At 53.8% G+C, this 22,710-nt stretch overlaps 1 protein-coding gene, 12 non-coding genes and 1 pseudogene across 13 annotated transcripts; 11 read left to right on the top strand and 3 right to left on the bottom strand.

Annotated features, from left to right (window-relative positions):
- The first annotated feature begins 584 nt into the window (after positions 1–584).
- On the top strand, positions 585–656 carry TRNAW-CCA (transfer RNA tryptophan (anticodon CCA)). Its single transcript has one exon. It is a non-coding gene; the product is annotated as a tRNA-Trp (tRNA).
- Positions 657–3,207: 2,551 nt separating this feature from the next.
- Positions 3,208–3,278, top strand: TRNAG-GCC (transfer RNA glycine (anticodon GCC)). Its single transcript has one exon. It is a non-coding gene; the product is annotated as a tRNA-Gly (tRNA).
- Positions 3,279–3,525: 247 nt separating this feature from the next.
- TRNAM-CAU (transfer RNA methionine (anticodon CAU)) lies at positions 3,526–3,597 on the top strand. The gene has a single exon. It is a non-coding gene; the product is annotated as a tRNA-Met (tRNA).
- A 527-nt stretch (positions 3,598–4,124) lies between these two features.
- Positions 4,125–4,206, top strand: TRNAS-UGA (transfer RNA serine (anticodon UGA)). Its single transcript has one exon. It is a non-coding gene; the product is annotated as a tRNA-Ser (tRNA).
- A 1,116-nt stretch (positions 4,207–5,322) lies between these two features.
- On the top strand, positions 5,323–5,394 carry TRNAQ-UUG (transfer RNA glutamine (anticodon UUG)). Its single transcript has one exon. It is a non-coding gene; the product is annotated as a tRNA-Gln (tRNA).
- Positions 5,395–5,784: 390 nt separating this feature from the next.
- Positions 5,785–5,856, top strand: TRNAQ-UUG (transfer RNA glutamine (anticodon UUG)). The gene has a single exon. It is a non-coding gene; the product is annotated as a tRNA-Gln (tRNA).
- Positions 5,857–6,865: 1,009 nt separating this feature from the next.
- Positions 6,866–6,937, top strand: TRNAQ-UUG (transfer RNA glutamine (anticodon UUG)). Its single transcript has one exon. It is a non-coding gene; the product is annotated as a tRNA-Gln (tRNA).
- A 390-nt stretch (positions 6,938–7,327) lies between these two features.
- Positions 7,328–7,399, top strand: TRNAQ-UUG (transfer RNA glutamine (anticodon UUG)). The gene has a single exon. It is a non-coding gene; the product is annotated as a tRNA-Gln (tRNA).
- A 3,880-nt stretch (positions 7,400–11,279) lies between these two features.
- On the top strand, positions 11,280–11,361 carry TRNAS-GCU (transfer RNA serine (anticodon GCU)). The gene has a single exon. It is a non-coding gene; the product is annotated as a tRNA-Ser (tRNA).
- A 998-nt stretch (positions 11,362–12,359) lies between these two features.
- TRNAR-UCG (transfer RNA arginine (anticodon UCG)) lies at positions 12,360–12,432 on the bottom strand. Its single transcript has one exon. It is a non-coding gene; the product is annotated as a tRNA-Arg (tRNA).
- A 1,666-nt stretch (positions 12,433–14,098) lies between these two features.
- On the bottom strand, positions 14,099–14,170 carry TRNAM-CAU (transfer RNA methionine (anticodon CAU)). The gene has a single exon. It is a non-coding gene; the product is annotated as a tRNA-Met (tRNA).
- Positions 14,171–14,753: 583 nt separating this feature from the next.
- Positions 14,754–15,275, top strand: LOC106733114 (histone H4-like; annotated as a pseudogene).
- Positions 15,276–16,548: 1,273 nt separating this feature from the next.
- LOC114004811 (U1 spliceosomal RNA) lies at positions 16,549–16,709 on the top strand. The gene has a single exon (XR_003546884.1). It is a non-coding gene; the product is annotated as a U1 spliceosomal RNA (small nuclear RNA).
- A 4,851-nt stretch (positions 16,710–21,560) lies between these two features.
- LOC102483605 (histone H2B type 1) lies at positions 21,561–22,291 on the bottom strand. Its single transcript, XM_006162664.3, has one exon. It carries the CDS (start codon positions 22,267–22,269, stop codon positions 21,889–21,891), a length of 381 nt encoding a protein of 126 aa, XP_006162726.1. The 5' UTR covers positions 22,270–22,291; the 3' UTR covers positions 21,561–21,888.
- Between the last annotated feature and the right edge of the window lie 419 nt (positions 22,292–22,710).

The raw sequence follows: 22,710 nt of genomic DNA, 5'->3' as shown, positions 1-22,710 counted from the left end.
GGGCGGGGCGCTGTGGCCGCAGGGCTGGCCCCCGGGGAGCTCGCCCCGGCCGCGCGGGTTTGCGTGGCGGCTGCGAACCCGGCGGCCGGTGTGCAGAGTCCAGGGCGAGGCGGTGGGAGAGGCCGCCCTTGGCCGGGCTGGACGCCATGGGGTGTGAGACCCTAGGCCAGACCTGGCAGGGCTGCAGGGCCAGAGGGGCCTGTCGGTTCCCAGAACCCGCAGTCCGGCGCGTCTAAGCAGTCGGGTAGGCCTCCGGGCCGTTCCTGCACCTGCCCCGGCGGAGCAGACCCGACGCGCGCACGCGTTTTGTCAAAACTGCGAAGTTCAACGGCTGGAAGGATTGAACGTGAGGAAGAACCCAAATTTTCCCATTGGAGCGCGTGGGCTTTGCGGTTAATATTTAATCTGGGGAATCCCTTGTTTTTCCAACAAAGCTCTAGAAAAGTTGGGATTAACGATGGCAAAAAGGGTCAAACCGAATTAAAAAATAATAGTACAAGATAACTTTTGTCTAGAGAGGAACAGGAATAAAAGGAAGAAAAGAATGGAAGATCCTTAAAGTACAGAGATAGGGACTTTACTGTGACCTCGTGGCGCAACGGTAGCGCGTCTGACTCCAGATCAGAAGGTTGCGTGTTCAAATCACGTCGGGGTCATCAATGGCTGTGTTTTGGGCAGAGAAGGTGCGTGAAGTCAAGACGGCTTTAACTTCACTCAGCATGTTTAATTAAACTGCCTGAAAAAAATTGAGACCCACAAGACCTAGCACGGAAGAAGCCAGTGTAGTGTCTATGTCCGGACATAGGAGTGTCCATGCAGTCCCTTTTGTGTCCCAACTGTGGTTGGGTCTTAAAAGAAAAAGAAGGCCTGGCCTCCCCTCACGGGCGGTGCATCTTTTGCCACCCTCTTTCAAGGGACAATTCGTCAAAACACCCTGCTCTGGCCTCGGAAGCCTCCTGTTCCCTCTGTCTTCCCAGGTCGCGCTGGCTGCTGCTGGGGACCCTGGGCGCCCTGAGCGCCGGAGCGGGGTGGCTCCCAGCGGCCCTCTGCTCTCTGCGTTGGCTGACCCGGAGCCAGACCCGAGCCGCCTGGGTCCAGCGCGTTCTGCTGCGCTGTCTCTCCAGGCCGCGAGGCCTCTCTCTCGCCACCCCGCGCGGCCGTTCGCACCTGCATTCCGCAGGGTCGTGGTTTCCCAAGTTACCCCGACGCTAGACCGAAAGGGGAAGGCAGCGTCGTCCCAGCCGAGGGCCTCCGGCGGGGTCAGTGTGAGGGGCGCGCCCTGACGTCCGCCTGCTGAAGCCAAGACCAGCGAGCGCCGGCGCCCTAGCCCCAGGCCCGCGGCCTCCGCGACCGGGAGTTCTCCGCGCTTCCCGCCGTCGGGCCCTCGCCCTTGGCCGCAGCCGGCGCAGCTCAGACGCGCCCTGCAGGCCTGCGCGGGAGCGCCGTCCCTGCCCACTAACCACCCACACTTCCCCGTGCCATCTACACTCGCAGGAGGGTTGTCTAGACTCCCAGGCGCTGCGTGCACGCTCCGGAGGGCCGGTGTGTGCTGTCCTGCCAGGACATGGCCGGATTCTTCTCAGAAGCAGCACGTAGTGGCCCTCCGTCTGCCGCCGCAGTCGCTGCCTTGTCTTCCTGTAACAGGGCCCCAGAGTCACTTCCCACGACGCGGCCGCGCGCCTTCCTCATTGGGAGGAGGCGAGGCGCAAGGGAACCGCAGCGAAAATCTCCTGACCTGCGCCACTGCCCAGGCGGTCAGAATCTCCTTCCCGGAACGCACCCAGGACTCGCTTCCGTGAGACCTTTTAACTGGCAGCGGCTTTATCTGTGTTGGTTTCGTCTAGAGACCGACTGGAAAGTCCCCACACGTAGGAGGTCGTGCTATTTGTTCCCAAGCGGTCTCAGGGACCATCCCCCTGCGGCCTCCTCTGGGGCTGGAAACGGGGTAAGCGGACAGAGTACGCTTTGGAAGAACGCTCCCTTTAACATCCCCATCTGCTGGGTACCCCCTCCCGAGCTGGGGGCCCCGCCCCCCAGGTTTGGAGACCAGGCCTGCTAGGGGTTGGCCCATGCCCCTCCTAAGGTCTTTGATTCCTCCTCCAGGCGACAGAGTGACAACAGGCGGTCTATTTTCCCCAAACTCAGATAAATTGGGATTTCAGAGTTGCAGTGGGTGTTCCAATCAAGTTCACTAGTCGAAATGGCTTGCATCTTAAATAGAACAGTTTTTTTTTTTAATAGACCATAGATGAGTTTAACACCCAGCATGCCACGAACTCACAGGGAACAGGTCCCAGAAGCTCAGGCTCCTTCCCAGTGGTTCTCATATGGCTTCTCTGGGGGGAGCAGGCTGGCGCTTCCGTTGCACCCTAGGACCGTTCTCTTGGGCTCCCTTTTTCCGTCATTTCCTTCCCACGTTTTGGGGAGCTCTCTCTGCCCTTAGAATGCTCCATGCGCTCAGTGCACACATGGATTCTCTTGGCAAGACTCGGGCCCTTAACTCGCTCGTTCGCCACAGCAGCAGCGTGCTGGGTGACACTGAGGACGCTCCGGTGTTGCCATGGCAGCATCTGGGGCATTCCTCTTGAACAGAGCGCGATCCCTTGATGGCTACAACATCACCTTTCTTGGTTCTCAGGTGCGTTGCCAGCGGACCCACCCCACGTTTTCTAAGAGCCCCAGAGGAGGGCCTCTCCTCTTGCCCTTGTGTTCGTCGTTTTGGTGAATTACTGGAAGATGGTGGTTCTGGCCAAAAGGCTAAATGGAAGATTTTTCAGAATTTGTTTTCATTAAAGATTTAAACCGAAGAAAGGGTAAAGGCTTGTTTTTTAATTGCCAGGGTATACGTGCACTCGCCAGAAATGAGGGTGAGGGAAGGAGGACGCACCGTGCGGCGGGGGAGTGGTCACGCCGTAATCCCCTCTGCTAAAGATGAAGAAAGACATTTTTAAGTGTTGCACGGCAGCAGAAGATTTTTAACGCTGAAGAGTATCCAAGGGTTACATATATATTTGCAGACTTTCAGCTTACTTCTAGTTCACGTGGCTTCTCAGAATATTTAGATAACGTTTTTTCTTGAATAGGATTTTAAAAAAGGAAAGAAAAAAAAGATATTGTAGGGAATCAACACACAATTTTATCATTCCTCCTGTTACGGAGGGTATGACCTGGTTATATGAGGAAAAACAAAGCGCGTAGGTAAGCCGGGCATTGGTGGTTCAGTGGTAGAATTCTCGCCTGCCACGCGGGAGGCCCGGGTTCGATTCCCGGCCAATGCATTAATCGGATCTGCTTTTTATAAATGTAATGACTTCCTTTCCAAGTACGCGTGCCTCCGATATCTGAGAATGGCTGGGTCCCCGATAATTTGAGGTGGTGTGAGGTGGTGTGCAATGGCGTACGGGTTATCAGTACATACTGTCCATTCTCCAAGAATATTAAAATAGACCAAATCATTTTTAGCTGGGAAAACAATGCTAAACATTGAATCTTTAGTAGACAATTGAAAAGGAGAGTTTAGCAGTAAGCAGAGTGGCGCAGCGGAAGCGTGCTGGGCCCATAACCCAGAGGTCGATGGATCGAAACCATCCTCTGCTAAAACTTGTGTTTTTTGATCAAAAATTCAGATTTCAGAGACCCATAACAAAAAAAGCCCGTGAATCACCATGAAAGATATGTGGACCTGACTTAACTGAGAAGTATTTGTAAAGGTGTTTGTCCGTATGTTAAATAGAAGTTTCTAGGTCTTTCCTCTCTCTGTAACTTCCTGTCATATTACTATTCCCTGTTTTCACTAAGGACAAATCTACTTACTTAGATTAAGATCTGTCCATCATTTCCACACCCAGATTTGGAGAGGACACCTCCTGATTTTGGCGTGTGCCCCTAATAAATTCTTTAATGCCTCACACATCTGACTTGTAGTTTGCAATAATGCTTTTCACCAACATCAAATTTTCAAAATTTTGATCTGTTTACCATGGTAACAGGTACTACAGAATTTGTTACTTTGTCAGATGGACATATTGATCCTTAAACATATCCATCTGGCAAATTTGTAACAGGATAAAAACCAAAAAACCCTACTCCTCATGGGAATATATCCAGACTATTAATAGTGTGTTGTAGTCGTGGCCGAGTGGTTAAGGCGATGGACTTGAAATCCATTGGGGTCTCCCCGCGCAGGTTCGAATCCTGCCGACTACGTTGACCATTTTCTTTCCAGACAATCCTGTTCTTACCAGCAAGAGACACCTGTTACTATCCTTGGACATACACTTGGCAGGAGGTTCTTCCAGTCCTCCCTTGGAACAAGTCCTGGTGGGGAAGGGGGAATCTATGAAAGTGATTTTTGGAAAACCTCTTGAAATCACTAGGTATTTCTGAGACCACCTCTTTAGTGTTGGGAAATGCTCAGGCTGTTTTGCTTTTAAATCTTCTCAACTTGTTGTCAATATATCCAAAGTCCAGTTGGTGACCAACTTTTGAGATCCAGTTCTTGCTTGATTTCCAAAACCTTGCCTGTCATTTATTTCTGCCTTGAGTTGTTCTTGCAGGGTTCCTGCAAGAACGGGCCCAGCCACTACTCCTGTATCCCTGAGTGTGTCTGTTGTGTCATAACCGGTGTATTATCCTGTCTTTCCTCCCTTTGGAAGGAAACTATCGTATCATATTACTCTTGAAGGACAGACTTTCAGAGAGGAAATAACCAGAGAATTTTAAGAACTGTTTTCAAATGTTGGCTAATTCTTTTTCCCCCCCAACTGTTCTGCTCTCTAAAAGTCTCTTTCTCTTTCTAACGCATTCGTCTATTGTTTATGTAACATAAATGAGAGTAAAATGAGTGTAACTAACATTTCCATTATCTTATATGAGCAATCGATTCATTAGGAAATATGGTTAAGCAGAAAAAGGAAAAGTATTAATACTTAAATAGGCAGTTTTCTTTTTATCCCTGAAATTACCACTAAATTTCCAACGGCTAGTATTTAATTTCTGCTTTTTTCTTCCTGTGTCTTCCACATGCACGGATGGAGATCTCCTCTATTCAGCCGTAGGGAGACAAACGTTCCTGGCCCAGGTTAAGAATTCAGGAAATCTGGAAGGAACTCCAGACGGAACTCTTCGTGGGCAGGGCCGGCATTTCCGAGGAAAGGTGAGCTCTCTCCTGGTCCTGTACTGGCCAGAGCGCCTCTTGTTGCTTCTTGGCAATCCAGGAACACCCACGTGCTTCGTGAGTCCAGGACAGAAAATACTGCAACTAAACCAGTCGAAGCTGCTGAACTGCAAACGGCGGGTCAAGTACTTGTCAGGGAGAGAGTTGGCCCCATGGTGTAATGGTTAGCACTCTGGACTTTGAATCCAGCGATCCGAGTTCAAATCTCGGTGGGACCTGTCGTTTTAGAGCTCTTCCCTCCGCCCTCAGAGAGGGAGTGTTACTTAAAACACTCATCGGATCAGGAAAGAGGCAGTTAGTTAACTGAGAGCCGCGTCCCTGCTCCTCGCCTGGGTTCGTTTGTGCTCTCCCTCCCCGCTCTGTGGTTGAACGTGGCTGACTACGGAGCGTCTGTGTACAGTCACGTTCGGAGTTCATCACTTTCTAGCAAGAATTTGGTCCTCGGAGGCTTGTGGCGCTCGTGAGCCTCTCGGAACCTCGGTTCTCTGGTACGCGGCAGATACTTCATTAATATTTTTGAAACTGAAATTATCTACAAAACAGTGCTCACCACCTCACGCTCTGTAAATGCATATTTATAGATGTTACAGAAACTCCTCCTGGAGGGTGGCCCCATGGTGTAATGGTTAGCACTCTGGACTTTGAATCCAGCGATCCGAGTTCAAATCTCGGTGGGACCTGTTTTGGTTTTAGCGTCCTGTCCCCTCCTTAAATCGCTGCCGCTCTGGGTCTGTGAACCCTTGCGCGCTCCCTGCTTCCCTCCTCCCGTTGTCGTGGAAGCCCAAGCCCTTACTGTCGTTTCTGGCTATGGCGACATAGGGCACCATCGTCCTTGCAGCAGCGTTCAAGCGCTCAAAGACTGTCAGAGCCTCAAGCTAGCTACGTGTTAAAGGTGCTCGTGTGTGCGTGTGCGCGCGCGCTCGTGTGTTTGTGTGTGTGTGTGTGCGCGCGCGTGGGGGGGGTTCCCTCCAGGAGGTCTTTCCTGGTCCCATCCTCATAGTGTATGTGCCTACGGGTCTCAGGCAGCGAGTCCTTCTTCGGACCCTCTGCAACACGCGGTGGTTTCCCGAATCTCCTCCCTCCCTCTGGAATTCCTGCTCCGCTAGCAGGCGACGTCCCTTTGGGGGCCGAGTTTCTCCAAGCGGAGCAGGTGAGACCCTTGCCCTGGAGGTTCGGGAGTGGTCTCACAGCGCCTGTCTTCGGGCCTTCTTTTCCTGGCCTCCCCCAGCACTCAGGCGGTCGGGCACCTGTGGTCTGTGCCGGGCCCAGTTAGCACGTCTGCGTCCGGCTGTGCCTGGGAGGCCTTCCTGGAGGCTCGGGGGCCGCCACGCCACTAAATTTCCAACGGCTAGTATTTAATTTCTGCTTTTTTCTTCCTGTGTCTTCCACATGCACGGATGGAGATCTCCTCTATTCAGCCGTAGGGAGACAAACGTTCCTGGCCCAGGTTAAGAATTCAGGAAATCTGGAAGGAACTCCAGACGGAACTCTTCGTGGGCAGGGCCGGCATTTCCGAGGAAAGGTGAGCTCTCTCCTGGTCCTGTACTGGCCAGAGCGCCTCTTGTTGCTTCTTGGCAATCCAGGAACACCCACGTGCTTCGTGAGTCCAGGACAGAAAATACTGCAACTAAACCAGTCGAAGCTGCTGAACTGCAAACGGCGGGTCAAGTACTTGTCAGGGAGAGAGTTGGCCCCATGGTGTAATGGTTAGCACTCTGGACTTTGAATCCAGCGATCCGAGTTCAAATCTCGGTGGGACCTGTCGTTTTAGAGCTCTTCCCTCCGCCCTCAGAGAGGGAGTGTTACTTAAAACACTCATCGGATCAGGAAAGAGGCAGTTAGTTAACTGAGAGCCGCGTCCCTGCTCCTCGCCTGGGTTCGTTTGTGCTCTCCCTCCCCGCTCTGTGGTTGAACGTGGCTGACTACGGAGCGTCTGTGTACAGTCACGTTCGGAGTTCATCACTTTCTAGCAAGAATTTGGTCCTCGGAGGCTTGTGGCGCTCGTGAGCCTCTCGGAACCTCGGTTCTCTGGTACGCGGCAGATACTTCATTAATATTTTTGAAACTGAAATTATCTACAAAACAGTGCTCACCACCTCACGCTCTGTAAATGCATATTTATAGATGTTACAGAAACTCCTCCTGGAGGGTGGCCCCATGGTGTAATGGTTAGCACTCTGGACTTTGAATCCAGCGATCCGAGTTCAAATCTCGGTGGGACCTGTTTTGGTTTTAGCGTCCTGTCCCCTCCTTAAATCGCTGCCGCTCTGGGTCTGTGAACCCTTGCGCGCTCCCTGCTTCCCTCCTCCCGTTGTCGTGGAAGCCCAAGCCCTTACTGTCGTTTCTGGCTATGGCGACATAGGGCACCATCGTCCTTGCAGCAGCGTTCAAGCGCTCAAAGACTGTCAGAGCCTCAAGCTAGCTACGTGTTAAAGGTGCTCGTGTGTGCGTGTGCGCGCGCGCTCGTGTGTTTGTGTGTGTGTGTGTGCGCGCGCGTGGGGGGGGTTCCCTCCAGGAGGTCTTTCCTGGTCCCATCCTCATAGTGTATGTGCCTACGGGTCTCAGGCAGCGAGTCCTTCTTCGGACCCTCTGCAACACGCGGTGGTTTCCCGAATCTCCTCCCTCCCTCTGGAATTCCTGCTCCGCTAGCAGGCGACGTCCCTTTGGGGGCCGAGTTTCTCCAAGCGGAGCAGGTGAGACCCTTGCCCTGGAGGTTCGGGAGTGGTCTCACAGCGCCTGTCTTCGGGCCTTCTTTTCCTGGCCTCCCCCAGCACTCAGGCGGTCGGGCACCTGTGGTCTGTGCCGGGCCCAGTTAGCACGTCTGCGTCCGGCTGTGCCTGGGAGGCCTTCCTGGAGGCTCGGGGGCCGCCACGATGGTCCTTCAGGCAGATCCAGCGTCAAGGTCTTCCCGAGGAATGGCTGGACTCACTCTGGCGGACTCCTGGCGGTGGTGTCTCACTGCAGGCTTCCCTGGGCCCACCCGAGGAGCCCCGATCATCTCTGTCTTGAATCCGGCTGGGGTCCGACCCACACAGTCCCTCTAACCACATTCAAAGGGGGGCTGACAGGCCGCGGGTGTCGGAGAGGCCCTGCGTGGGGCGGTCCTTCCTCGGCCGAGACTCGGTTCCCAGCAGACGGCTGTCTAGTGGGTGGCTGTGGCCTGCCCTCTTGGTGACCGTGTTTCAGAGGACGTGCAGGCTGCACCGAGGGTGCACAGGTCTGCACCGGGGCTCCCGGCCTGGCAGTGCAGGGCTCTAGTGTCATTGCCGCGTGCTCTCAGCCACCGCAGCTGCTGCTCTGCAGGCCTCCCGTGTCCTGGGTGCTGTTCCAGAGCTACAGACTTGGCGGCTCAGAGCCCTGGCGGCCACATCGCCTGGCTGCGGGGTCAGGAGCCTGGGCACAGCTCACACCTCACCAACATGCCAGCCCGTGATGGCCGGCCAAGCCGCAGGCTGGGGCCAGTCGTCCCGTTGTTGGTGACGAAGTCGTGACCTTTTCTAGCCCACCTGTGGGACTGCCATCCTGCGCTCCAGTGGCGGGAGCTGGTCCCCTGCTCCAGCGACACTCAAGGGCTAGCTACACAGAAGAGTGCCCGGCTCGCTGGTCGCCGAGACCCCTCCGACGCCAGGGCTCCCTGGATGGGCAGGGGGTGCCCGGGTGGCTCGGCCAGGCCGTCTGTAAGGAGAGGCGTGCTGACTGCCTCCTCGCTGCAAGGTCGCCTCTTTCGGTTTCCCTTCGCCTATCTGAGTCATAGGGAAGCCAGGGTGAAGGCCTGTCATCTCGTCTCACTCCTGGACAGGGAGTCAGACTCTCGAGATGACCCCTGCTGCAGACGTCTCTCAGAAGTCCCCCACGGATGTCGGCGGCCTGGGACAAGGACCACCGGTGTGTCCCTCTGCCCACTGCCTCCACTCCGGGGTGCTTCCGCCTCTGCCGCACCGCACATGCTGAATTCTAAGCTACTGCCTATTTCCACACAGGGAAGCTTCACCAGGTCAGGGCATTGGCGCCTAGAACAGCGCCTGGCGTGTGTGAGTCAATATCCCACCCGAGACTGCGCGAGGACGGACCCACAGGCCCTCCAGCCCGCCTGGCTCGGTCGCTTTACGTCTGCGTCCCAGGGCCACTAAGACCCAAGCATTTCATTTCTTCCCAGACATGTTTCAGAATTCGTCACTCCCTTCCACTCCAAAAATGCAACCTTGTATTTGTATCTATTTGAGCTTGGTGTGTTCTGTATTGATTTGATTAATATATTTACTATTTATTAAATAATCCTCCGATACCATTTCAGGATATGCAGTTTGAATCCTAACATTCCAAATTTCATTTTTATTTTGGCTTCATCTAATTTTGATTTTTAAAGGAATTATTTACTTAGGGACCAGCAGGCGAGGAAGCACTTATATTACTGGACTCCTTCATGGCCCACTGTGGTTCTAGTTCTGGACCCGGTGGCTTAAGAATCATGCCAGGAGCATGTGCATGTGTGCCCAAGATCCTGGGAAGAGAATGGAGGAGAAGGGATTGTGGCGTGGCCATCTCCTCTGGGGGGCGATTTCTTTCCCTCTCACTATCTCTGTTCCTCTCTCTTCCAAGAGCAATCCCTAAGGCAAAAACTTCTTTAAAAAAAGAATTATGTAGTTTTATTAATTTATTAATATTATTATTATTAATTTCCTATAGGGCATGTGCACTCACCAGAGAGAGAAAGAGAGGGAAAGTGAAAAAGCAAGCCACCAGGTCCAGGACTCAAACATGCAGTTAGTCCACTTGGGAGTCCAACACCTTAACTGCCACGCGCTCTGCCGGCCATCACCCTCATTTTCGGTGTGCTCTGCGCTGTCACGTGGTCATGCCCAGGCCCTGGGTGTGGATGATGATCTGGGCACAGCGGGAGCGCAGCCTGGCACACACTGGCCCGACTGCTCATGGGGCCCGGGCTCTGCACTTTAACTGCAGCCAGCGGTGGCCCGCTGGGCACTGGGCTTGTGATGAACCGAGACAGCAGTCCAGGCCCAGGCTGACAGCCACGGGGCGTTCAGTGATCTCACTGAGGTGCAGAGAGGGAAACGAGGTCACCGTGTGGACCGCAGAGACACCAACTGTCCCCTTCCACCCACTGACCAGAGGGACCTTTGCTTCCCAGACTGTCGCTCCATTCAGGTTTACCTCCTCTCAGACCGGCTTCCCACAGCACTGCACCGGAGACACCCCACAGGCGTGCAGAGGCCACGATGCGTCCCTCTAACAGTGCGCTGGCTGTGAGTTCTCCGGGTTGCAGCCACACCCAGGGGGCCTGGTGGGGTCTGGTGACAGGGCACAGAACTCTGTTAACCACGAACTATCAGCACCAACTTGGCATTTTTGGTCACATTCATAAGCAAGTGGGGACCAGCAGATGGCGTAATTGTTATGTCACGGGACTCTCACGTAGTTGATTACGTTTCGAGTCCCAGACCCAGCGGCTTAAACCTCACGCCAGGCATGGGTGTATGTGCCCAAGATCCTGAGAATAGGGGAGAAGGGACTGTGGTATGGCCATCCTCCCTGGGCAGTGATTTCTCACTTTGTATCTCTGTCTCTTTCTCTGGCGAGTGCATGTACACTATGCCAAAAATCTCTTAAAAAATAAATAAAATAAGCAAATAGGATCCTTCACCTCTCCACCAGTCAGCCATCTCTCTCACCTCTTCACCAATCAGTTGCTCACTTGGGCTTCGGAGGGAGGTGATCACTCCTCAGAGCTGTCACATCATCAGTTGACAGGTATGCTTCTGAGACACTCCTGGACGCCCGCAACGGTACATAGAAGAAACGTCCTGAACGATGGTGTTCACGCTGGGCCTAACAGGAACGCCACCGCCAGGGGACACCATTCCTGCGGTTAGCCTGCCTGCTTTCCCTCAGCAAGGGCGCTTGGTTGTGCATGTCGGGCTCGCCTTCCCGCCCAGCCCCTTCAGATTTCCTTCCCCGGTCCAGAGAGGAGCATTTATCCGAGCAGAGACACCGCGTTCGTCAAGGCGGCACGCAGCACGCCCGCAGAGATTGCGAAGGGGAGCATTAAGAACCATAAGTTTACAAAGAGGAGCCTAGCAGGCGTGACGAGGTGGCCGAGTGGTTAAGGCGATGGACTGCTAATCCATTGTGCTCTGCACGCGTGGGTTCGAATCCCACCCTCGTCGGGCTCTCTGCAGCCAACGCTAATCTGTATGGCGTTCTCCCCGTTTTAGGGAGATTTTGGTCGCTGCTCCCCCTCCCTCCGCGCGTTTTCCAAACACTACCAACTGGGGATCGCTTTTCTTGGCACTCCCGCCCGCACGCGCGGCTGGCTTCAGCTGCTGACGCTTAGCTGGGCGGTTGCCACGCGGATCTTGTGGGGGTGGGGCCCCCGGCGGGTGTGGCCGCACCGGGTCGTCAGGGCTGAGAGCCCCTGGCTGTCCCCACCCACGCAGCTGGTCCTGCTGCTCCGCTCCGCAGTTCACCCATTCGCTCCCACGCGGTTCCGGGCCGGGCTCTCCCCGAACCCGCGTCAGCCGCCGGGGCCACACCCGGTTTCTGTGGCCCGAGGCCTGCCCCTCGGGAGCGGACTGTCCTCGGCTGCTTTTGCGCACTGTCCCTTCTGCCGAGGGCTCCGCTCCCTTTCGGCGACAGCCGGGCCCCGGGCCCCAGGCCCCGCCCCGACCGGGAACCCGCCCGTCCGGAGCGTCGCGCCCCGTTTCAGCGGGGCCCGCCCGAGCTGAAGCTGTCCCAGCTTCCCAGGGTACACGCCTGTGACCGTCTTCGGCCGCAGCCGCGAACCATCGGTGCAACCCGACTAAACTTCCTCTGGAAGTCGGTCCGGGGACTGGGGCTGGGACCCGGAAAGGCAAACATTGCCGGGCCGAGGTTGTCATTGCTTTCCTAAAGCGACCACGGAGTCCAGGCGAGTGGGACCAAAGGTAGCATGCGGGGTCCTCAGTCACAGCTCGGGCCTGCAGAGCCGAAGCCCAGGCGCTCTCGGAGCGAGCTCGGTGGGGAGAAACGCCCGCCAGGGCAGCGCTGGGTGGGCCAGTCACCGTGGATTCACTGTTTTTAATTCTGGTGCTGGTTCCCCTGAGGCCTCTGAAAATGTTTCCTCCTTACGTTTAAGGGAGAGGAGGGAAATAAATCTAATATTTTAGAAAAGGAAACAACCTCTAACTAACCACGAAGGGATTCGAACCCTCAATCTTCTGATCCGAAGTCAGACGCCTTATCCGTTAGGCCACGTGGTCAACGTGGTAAGGCCTGGCTTCGCCACTTAGAAAGTGGAAAGAACTCTTGTCCTTCCTGAGGGTTTCGCCACAATAAGACGATAAAGGCATTCACTCCAACTGTGTTTTGTCATCGGAAAAATGGTTAAGCTCGCACGTACGCGGGTTGCTGGGCCCACGGAATCGAGGTTTACGAAGCGCCGGGATGTGATTTCCGACTTGCGGTTTGTGGCTGTTCATGGAGAGAATGTCGCTGGCTCTAGAGCTCTGGAGGCAGAAGAAGTGGAATTTATGGGACGTAAGAGACGTCGAAATACTGCGTAGTTTGCATTGAGCGGATTTTAAATACATTTACTTGGGATTTCTTCCCTAGTTATGCCCACCACGTTCACCATTTACAAACACCAGTTCTCAGGGCTGTCCTGTAGGCACTGCCACCGCCAGGCCATGCCCGTGCCACCCGCTGCTCGCTCTGCAGGTGGCCCCCCCTCCCCGCTCCTGTGGCGCCTCCTCTGGTCTAACCTGTTATCTGGGTGCTTTCCCCACGTGTTTCCATCTGTTTGAAAACTAATGCTTTTCTAGGGTGTTTTTCTGAGGATGTGAGAGGATTGTGAGGCCCCAGAATACTAAGAAGTGAAGAAACAGAGAAATGCAAACATTTCAATGACTAGTGGTTTTTACATTTGTAGGTGAACCGAGGCGGGATGATGCAGGGCAATCATTCTCTGATCTGCAGGACCCTTGTGTTCTGTGGAGTGCCGGGTCCCATACGTGGGCAGATTGAAGTCACATTGGGATGGCTTCTTTCATGCCTGCCAGGGAGGCCCTGTGACCTCATACACCTGATCTGAAATTAATGTGAGCGTCCACAGTAAGGGCCGACACCGGGAACAGCTGCCCTCCTGGTTCATCAGCAATGGGTCTAGGCTTGGGTGGATTGAAGCCAAGAAACTGGAGCAGACACAAGCCCTGGTGCATATCATATCCTCTCCATCGTCCATAGAATAACATCTGGCAGGCATAGGATTTCATTTAAAAATGTGAGTTCCTCGTATGCTTTCTTTTTTTGCATTTTGCAATCATCTTTAGCGTGGGAATTATTTAACAGATTCTCCGCCCAGCAGAAATCTGCAGATGGACTTGTCGCCCTCTTCAGGCCGCAGGGAGATTGGGCAATCTTCAGTCCACACTGAGGGCGAGACCACCCAGAGAACAGTGGTAGAGGGCTTGAGAAGTGGTGGAAATCTGGATGTGAAAGGATGTGCTGGGGTGGGAGTGGGAGAGAAATAGAACTCATATTCCTCCCCAGGGAAGGTTTTGTTACAGTTGTGTTAAGAGAGAACATGTCCTGCGATGAGGATGACTGGAGGAGGAGCACTTAGAGTGTGTGCATGTGTATGGGGGTGCAGAGCTGTCTTAACTGACTGGCAAGAGTGGCATAGCCCCTTTGGCACCCTGAATAAATCTGTTTATAATGAAAGGGTAGTTAATAATAATTGGGTGATCATGTAAGTCGTTCTTGCAATAGTAGGGTGTACCTGCAGAGATCACAAATTTTCATTTCTGCTTTATAAATAACCCTAATTCCCGCATTTTCTGAAATACCTAGTTCCACGTTTTTAAACTTGACGTGAACAAAGTTACAGAATATTGATTATGTGGAAAAGAAAAACAAAAACCATCAACTTAGCAGAGGATGGTTTCGATCCATCGACCTCTGGGTTATGGGCCCAGCACGCTTCCGCTGCGCCACTCTGCTGCTCTTACAGCCGCTTACTTATAACGTACTTCAGCCTCTGTAGTGGTGATGTGCTCAGAACTCTCGCAGAAAACGGTAACCTACTTTAAATAAAAACCGCGGCTACCACAGAATGCCACCTGTCCTTGAAATAATGGCACCAGGATCAAAGAGAAAGACAAGACGCCACCAGGAAACAGTAAACCCTGACGCCGCGGCGCGGCCGCCGCCCCGCGGCCGCGCGCCCCCCAGGGACCCCGGCGCCAGCCACGAATGCGCCCGCCGGGAGGAAGCACCCCGGGCCTCCGGGGGTCGGCGGCGGCGAGGCGATCGCGCGGCTGCCCGCTCCTCTGAGGGTGCCGACCCCCGCGGGCCCCGCCAGCAGCCCGGGCCGCCGCAGCTCCGGCCGCAAGGGCCACGACGCCAAGGCATCACCCTAGCTGTCGGGAGGAGCAAGTCGCAGTCGCTGAGAAACGCTGGCTCGTCGCGTCCGCTGCGGTTAAAACGAGCGGAAAACTGCCATCAGGGAGCTCGGGCCCGGAGCCGCCGGTTTCGCTCGCGCGGAGGGCGGGGCTAGAGTAGTCGGCGACGTCACTATGGGGGTGCGGCAAAGCTAGAAACGGAAGTGCCCGCGCGGTTGGTGTTCAATTAGGTCCGCAATCTATGTATTTAAGGGGGATTCCCGGTTTAGGTTGGTGCGAGTGTGAGACTCCTAGTTACAGTTGGGAGCAATGTCTGGTCGCGGCAAAGGCGGGAAGGGCCTGGGCAAGGGCGGCGCCCAGCGCCACCGCAAGGTGTTGAGGGCATCACCAAGCCGGCCATCCGCCGCCTGGCCCGGCGCGGCGGCGTCAAGCGCATCTCCGGCCTCATCTACGAGGAGACCCGCGGGGTGCTCAAGGTGTTCCTGGAGAACGTGATCCGGGACGCCGTCACCTACACCGAGCACGCCAAGCGCAAGACGGTCACGGCCATGGACGTGGTGTACGCGCTCAAGCGCCAGGGCCGCACCCTCTACGGCTTCGGCGGCTGAGGTGCTGCCTCCTACGGCGTTTCTCGATTCCGAACCAAAGGCCCTTTTCAGGGCCGCCCACCTTGTCCTTAAAGGAGCTTGTTTGCCTCTTCCGGGGCGCCGGTTTCGTGCATGGTTCGTGCTTCTGATCCTTATCAGGGATCTGTGGGTGGTTCCAGGGAGTTGCCTACGTAATCGTTCTTGGTGGCACTTCAATTAGGTCACCACGATTTCGGGGTGGTTTAGGGAGCCTGTTGGCGCCTGATTTCCCCGAGGTTCTTTGGCTGCAAGGGAGCTCTATGATTGAGGTTGGGGACCCGGGGGACGTGGCACCGCCTGCGTCGTGACGCGCCAAGATGGCGGAGATCGGGGAACAAAGGACGGCGACCGCGCCGTGTCCGCGAGCGGACCTGTGGTCCGTGTTTTAGCGCTCCCTGGGGCTGTGCATGGGTCGGCAGCGCGCCGTCGTGGCGAGTTCGCTCCTCGGAGATCTGGGCCCCCGGACTGCGGTGCGTGAACACCTGGCTGAGGGATAGAGATGGCGCCTCTCCATCGCGCAAGTGCAGGGGCAGGGACAGTCCGCCCCGGCAGAGTCCTCACTTCCCGCGGTTGCAGTAGAGCAAGCTCCCCAAGGCTTAGTCTATTCTGCTGCCACGTGCCCCGGCTACTGCAAGGGGGTTAGTACCGGGGATGGTCGCGGCACGTCTTTGGTCCTCTCAAGTTTAGAAAGTCTCCCCTTTGCATTTGGTCACCTTGATTTTCTGGAGACCCCATATGGGACGTTCAGGGTTGGCTTGTGTCCCGAGTTCCTCAGAATGATTTGCACAGCTTTAAATGAAGTCAGCTTAGTATTAGGGACTGGGGCGGGAGACACGTCCATGCTATTGCACCCTCTCAGGGACCCATGATGGGAGGCTTACTCAAACTCAAGAGGATAGTTTAGGGCGCTAGTTCCATTGTCAAGTCAGGTGTTTCCTCCTGGGGAAGGGTAGGGCAGGTACTCAGAAGGCCGAAGGAGTTGGCGAAACCAATGAAGTTATTTTGATTTCATGTATAAAAAATATGGGTTTTTGTGCATAAATAGAAAAAAAAATCAGATGTGACTGGAGGCAAGGCACTGGCTAGAGGAGAATTTACACGAGCATTTTAAGAAATAACAAATCGAGCACGTAGAATAGCATTTGCCAGGCACCGTTAATTCTCTGGGAGTTATTACAGCAATGAAGGACTGAATGAAATGTGGTTCCTCTGTTCATCGTGTTGGTGCTTGCGGGGGTGAGAGCACCTGCACACTGGAACGTGCGTGTCAAATGGTGCTGAGTATTCTGCATGAACACTGAGTATTCATGCAGACTTCTACATTTTAAGTTTTAGGTATGTGCCATCTCTGAAGCACGGATGGGAGATAACACGGTCAGGAGGGTGGTTTTCCCAGGATGAGGCTCATCCATGGCACTCCGGGCATGGTGACCCTGTGATGTCCCCACATGTAGGAAACTCAACTGCATAATCCGTGGTAGTGGAGGGCTGTGTACATGCTACACCCCCTCCCCCCCAAAAATACAGGCATAACCTGTCTAGGTGGGGATGATTTTTTTTTTTTTTGAGGTTTTTGCTATAGAGTGCTTGCACTCGCCAGACAGGTAGAGACAGAAACAGAAAGAGAGAAATCACCCTCCGGGGGGATGGCCATGCCGCAATTCCTTCTCTATTCTCTCAGGATTTTAGGCAGACACGCACATGCGCCCAGCGTGTTTTAAGCCACTGGGTCCGGGACTGGAACCGTGGTCAACTACATGGGAGTCCAGTGACATAGCCATTATGCTAACTGCTGGTCCTGGGATGATTTTTTGTTGTCTGTAAGAGAGATTTTTGACTATAAGGGTCCATGTGCTTGCTGGAGAGACAGAGAGACAGAAATTGAGACATCACTGGGATGGAGTGGGCGCACCACAATTCCTTCTCCATTGTTCTCTTGGGATCTTGGGCACACACACATACACACCCAGGATGAGTTTTAAGCCACTGGGTCTAGGACTCAAACCACAGTTGACTACAGGGGAGTCCAGTGACGTGACCATTATGCCATCTGCCGGTCCCTAGGGCGAGACGCCATTCTAAATGACATCGTCACAGAAAGCTTTACGTACAGTGAGGACTCGGGAAAGCAGGGCACAGGAAATGCAGAGGACTCCGTGAAGGCCTGGAAAGCTGTGGCTGAGCCCGGTGGGGGGACAGAGGGGAGAGATGGAGGTTTGCAGCCCTTGCCTGACCTCACCGGCCAGTGTGGCCACCGGGCTTTCACGCTGAGGTTGGAGCCCCTAGTGTTCTGAGAGGGGTGCTGTTATGATTTGATTTGAAGTTTTAAATGATTATCTGTGAGAAGTGGCTAAATTTTGTATATATTTTAAAGGGAAGATTTGTTTAATTTGGCTATTTGGGGGGGGGGGGGGGGAGCCTAGTGAGTAGAGTATGAGAGAGAGAGGATATTCGTGATTATTTATTTTTTAATACAAATTTTGCCAGGAACCAGCAGTTAGCGTAATGGCTATGTCACTGGACTCCCACGTAGTTGACCGTGGTTCGTGTCCAGGACCCGGTGGCTTAAAACTCACACCGGGCGTGTGTGTGTGCGTGCCCAAGATCCTGAGAGGAGAATGGAGAAGGAATTGCGGCATGACCATCCCCCCTGGGGGGTGATTTCTCGCTTTCTGTCTCTCTGTCTCTCTCTCTCTGTCTGGCGAGTGCACGCGCCCTATAGCGAAAATCTCTCCCCCCCAAAGAAAAAATTGCCAGAGGGATTGTATGATTGTTGGAAGGGGGGCGGGGCAGAGAGGAGTAAAACATTCCCCATGCTACAATTTCTTCTCCACTTCTCCCTCCTCTCGGGACTTTGGGCAGGTGCACGCATGTGCCTGCTGCATTTCTCAAGCTGCCGAGTCTGGGCCTTGAGCGACGAGAGCCGCCCTGTGGGGTCCAGCACTCTAACCACTGCCACCAGCTGGCCATACTCATGGTCATTTTAGCTGCAGCCACTGGATTAGAGAGACCAATGGCCAAACGGGAAAGAACACGAAAGGATGAAGCTTTGGAGGACCGCAGGCTTAGTTTTGGACATCCAGAGACATTTTGCGATGCCTCTTAAGAATCTAAGGAGACATGAAGGGCAGTTGGATACAGGAGTGTGAGGTCTAGGGAAGAGGTCTGAGCTAGAGACATGACTGAGAGCTGCCCTAGTGTGACAACCGTGAGACTACCAGAGCCACAAGATCCCGCGGAGTCGCTCAGGAAAAGTGCTGGTAACAGAGAGGGCAGCTCCAGGCGGAACCTGCAGGCTCAGAGAGGTCAGGAGCATGCACCCTGTGTTCAGTTCTGCCAGCATTTTCTCCTGTCGTTTCCAGAACACAGAATAACAATTATCCCCATTCTATGGGTTGAAAATGCCCTCGGTAGTTAGAGTACGCAGTGACATTGGAGTCCTCGATCTCTGTTGGCACGCTGGGAGACGACCCCGTGAATGCGGTGACACAGGAATGCACCCGCTGTCCCCATGCACAGGGTGGACCATTGCAGCCCGAGCTCTCAGGCCTCCGAGGCCCATCCGCGTCTGCGGAGCTCAGTGCAAGAGGCCCCAATGCGGTGCCCTCTCCCTTCTCCCAGCTCGGCTGCTCCCAGTGCCTCAGATGGACCCTGAGAACGGAGGTTGGCCCGATCCTTGGACTGGTGTCTCCTGTGGGGGAGACAGTTTGTGTGCTGATGATGAGGAGGTGAAGCTCTAGCCACCAGAGTCCCCTGGACGCATTCAGAGTGCTGCTTGCTCCGACCTCTGGCCAATATTTTCTTCCAACACAGAACTGGACCGTGTTTCTGACGTTCGCCCTGCCAGAGTGGTCCCTGGCCTCGGCCCTCAGTGGAGGTATTTCTGCCTTCCCTCCGAGGTCTGCATGCAACTGATCAGAAAGTCCCACTGAAAACACAATGCCCAGGCCCGCCACCGCTCGTTCCAATCTCCGCTCTGGCCAGGACGTAGGCACTGCTGGCCCCCGACCCCTCTCTGCCTGCTCTGCCCTCACTCCCCTACACGGCCCAGTGGATTGCAGCGAACACAAACCAAGTTGGGCCACGTGGCGGCTGGAACCCTCCCAGGCCTCTCATTCCAAAGTAAAGCCCCAGGTACGAGTGGAGGCCTCCTAGGCCTCGTTCCCAGGGTCTTGCTCCTCTCTCGACCTCAGAAGGTCTCACCTGAGGGTCTCATGACCTGCTTGTTCCAGGGGGCAAGGTTGGAGAATGTCAGGGAGTAGCATGTGTACCCATAGAATCAGAGGAACGAGCTGTTCTAAAGAGGTGGAGGAGTCTCGTCGGCCCAGCTGATCCAAGAGCCCTCGTTGGCATCCGGTGCTGGCATCCTGGACCTTCCCCTGGCAGCACTGGCCTCTGTGCTTTGGCTCCAGGCCGGGGGTGGCTCCAAGCCAGCTGGTATTTGCATTTAGAGGCAATGGACTCCCCCCACAACCCCGGGGATTAAATAAACTGCCTAAACTCAATTCAAACAAGCAACCAGAGCTGTGTCATGTCTTGAGGGTGAGCTATCAGGGCTTGAAGGCAGGGTGTCGAGAAGGACTGAGAAAATGACGAGGAAAAGGTTACAGCAGGGGCAAAAGCTCTCTCGGAGCAGAAGTCGACTGCACCGAAACAGCTGTTCACTCAGTTCCATCGGATGCGCAGTGGGGGTCTGGCTATAGAGAACGGACGATGTACATGACGCTCTGTAGGCTACGTCCCTGGTACAAGGTCGTGGCTATCATTAACTTAGTACTTAGACAACGGCTTGGCTGCAGAATGTCACCCAACATCTTGAGACACAGCCCGGGCCTGGAGCTCCATCTGGGTGACCGCGCAGTCCCTGGGCATTCTGACCCGGAATGGGGTTGCCTTCGACTCCCTCCTGCATTCTTCCCTTCTGGCTAGCTTTCAGGCCTGGGCTGGTTTCTGTCTCCAACATTGAGGGCTTTCTCTTTTAAACCACGCTTGACTCTTATCTTTTCATGAATTCGTTGTTTTAAAATGTATTTAGAAGACCAAGAGTTGAATGCCTCTATTATATATGAGGCTTATGGGAATTTACAAGCCCTATTGTAAAACTGGGTCACTTCGATGTTTGCAGTAATATGCTCTGTAGGCATTTGCAAACACACTTGTGAAAAAGCAGAAAATGGGGACCAGTGTGGCCATCTCCTCTTGGGGGTGATTTCTTGCTTTCTGTCTCTCTCTCTATGTCTCCAGCAAGCACAGGAGCCCTATTGCTAAAAGCTCTCTTCTCTCTTAAAAAAAAAAAAAAATCAGAGAATGAGATTTCGGAGCTTGGGTTTGCACTGCCCAGTGCACAGTTCACCCTCCACAGCGCAGACCTAAGAAGAGTTCAAACTAGTTAGGTAATTTTTAGGGTCCAAGGGTCATTTTTCCTTTTTTTAAAAAACAAGAAAACCACACACACAGATGCCTGCACACGCACACACCTTGTGCTGGTGTAAGGAAATCGCTGTGCCACCACCAAGTATGTGCAGGCAGCTCCTCCGCAGTTCTTTTGTTTCACAGCCTAAATTTCCCAGTGCCTACAAGTGCAGATAGCCTCCTGCAGGAGAAAAATCTCTAACAGTGGAAATAATTCTTCAAATATATTCAAACCTGTTCATAAGGAAATGGGTAAGATTAAGGTAGCTACTTAACCTTAGTTTCATTGGTCGTCAGCCTGTGCATGAGTGTCCATTTCACAGGTGACTAGTATAAAACCCATGACATAACTAACACGGTAACTCCTTGTAATCCTCTTTTTAAGGTAAATGCCAGGATTAAAGTAGCTGTGGACAAGGTGGCTCCAGGCACGGAGAGTAAGGGCGAACTCCGGTGCCCTCGGAGCTCGCAGGACAGAGGAAGGCCCTGGTCTCACCGCTGGAACCGCAGTTCAATGCCACATACTGGGACTATGCATATCTCCACTGTCTATCCTATGATCTGGGCTTTTATTTTAAAGAGATTTTTTGGGTGCATGTGCTTGCCATAGAGAGAAATCACTCTCCAGGGTGAGTGGCCATGGTACAATCTCTTCCCTATTCTATCATGATTTTGGGCATGCGTCCACATGCATAGGGTGCGAGTTTTAAGCCGCTGGTTCTGGGACTCAGCTGCAGTCAACTAGGTGGGAGTTCAGCGACGTAAACATTACGCTTTCTGCTGGTCCCTGACCTGATTGAAAGGTGGCGACCGAACTCCCGCAGGCATTAGTAAACTCAGAGGGTGAGGCCTGGAATAGACCAGCTGTGGTCTGGAGTGGGGGTGGAAAGGGTGCTCGAGGAGCTTCAACGGTTGGTCACAAAAGCCGAAAAACTTGTACAGCAGTCCCCACGTTGTTAACGTTTCCCCTTTTAATGAGTTCTGAAGGACAAATAAAATGAAGAAAAAGAAAAATAAAAATGGTCAAGTGTTGGTGGAGAAAATAACTTAGCTAAGCAATCAATGCTGGACAGAAAGCACTTTCCTTCACAGGTAAGAACGGGTTACTGCAGAGGGAAAGCTCAAATTGGCCATTTTTCCTCAGCGATCCTTACAGACCTTCATGTTGGAAGATCCCAACACTGATAAGAGAACTGTCAGGGTACTCAGTTACAGATCTTTAAGTGATAACATGGGTGGCTCTTAAAAGAGCCTTTTAAGTTGGCGTTCACAGACATGCTCACTTGGAACTGGTGTACTTGGTGACGGCCTTGGTGCCCTCGGACACGGCGTGCTTGGCCAGCTCCCCGGGCAGCAGCAGGCGGACGGCCGTCTGGATCTCCCGCGACGTGATGGTCGAGCGCTTGTTGTAGTGCGCCAGGCGCGACGCCTCGCCCGCGATGCGCTCGAAGATGTCGTTGACGAACGAGTTCATGATGCCCATGGCCTTGGACGAGATGCCCGTGTCGGGGTGCACCTGCTTGAGCACCTTGTACACGTACACCGAGTAGCTCTCCTTGCGGCTGCGCTTGCGCTTCTTGCCGTCCTTTTTCTGCGCCTTGGTCACCGCCTTCTTGGAGCCCTTCTTCGGGGCCGGCGCCGACTTCGCTGGCTCAGGCATTCTGAACACTCCTGCAAGTCACAGCAAATGAAACGTAGGCGCTCCGTACTGCCGCTTTTATTTGCTCCCTATATGCAAATGAGGGATAGCAAGTTTGATTTCTGATTGGTTCTATATCTTACACTCTGATAGGCTGTTATTTTATACCAGTCTCCCATTGGTTCTTCCCATTATGCCGCTTCAGGTAATTTGATCTTTCAACTGTTGCAGTCACTTTATGTAAATTAGAAGCGTCGATGTAAATCTGCTTTTTGAATGGCTGAAATTTGTACTCGGACATCCAGGATAGGCTATTTTACAAAACCCATGAGGAGTATAATAGTTTAGCTCCTGTTGTCCGTTTGTAGTTCATTTTCTGTGTCCTTAGGTTGGTTTGGTTGTAAATTATGTCCCGCCGGGGCAAGCAGGGCGGCAAGGCGCTCGCCAAGGCCAAGACCCGCT

The sequence above is a fragment of the Tupaia chinensis genome, unplaced genomic scaffold (assembly GCF_000334495.1).
Source record: "Tupaia chinensis unplaced genomic scaffold, TupChi_1.0 Scaffold140356_1, whole genome shotgun sequence".
Taxonomy (NCBI): Eukaryota; Metazoa; Chordata; class Mammalia; order Scandentia; family Tupaiidae; genus Tupaia; species Tupaia belangeri.
Note: the sequence above shows the minus strand (reverse complement) of the source record. Positions and strands in the feature narration are given on the sequence as shown.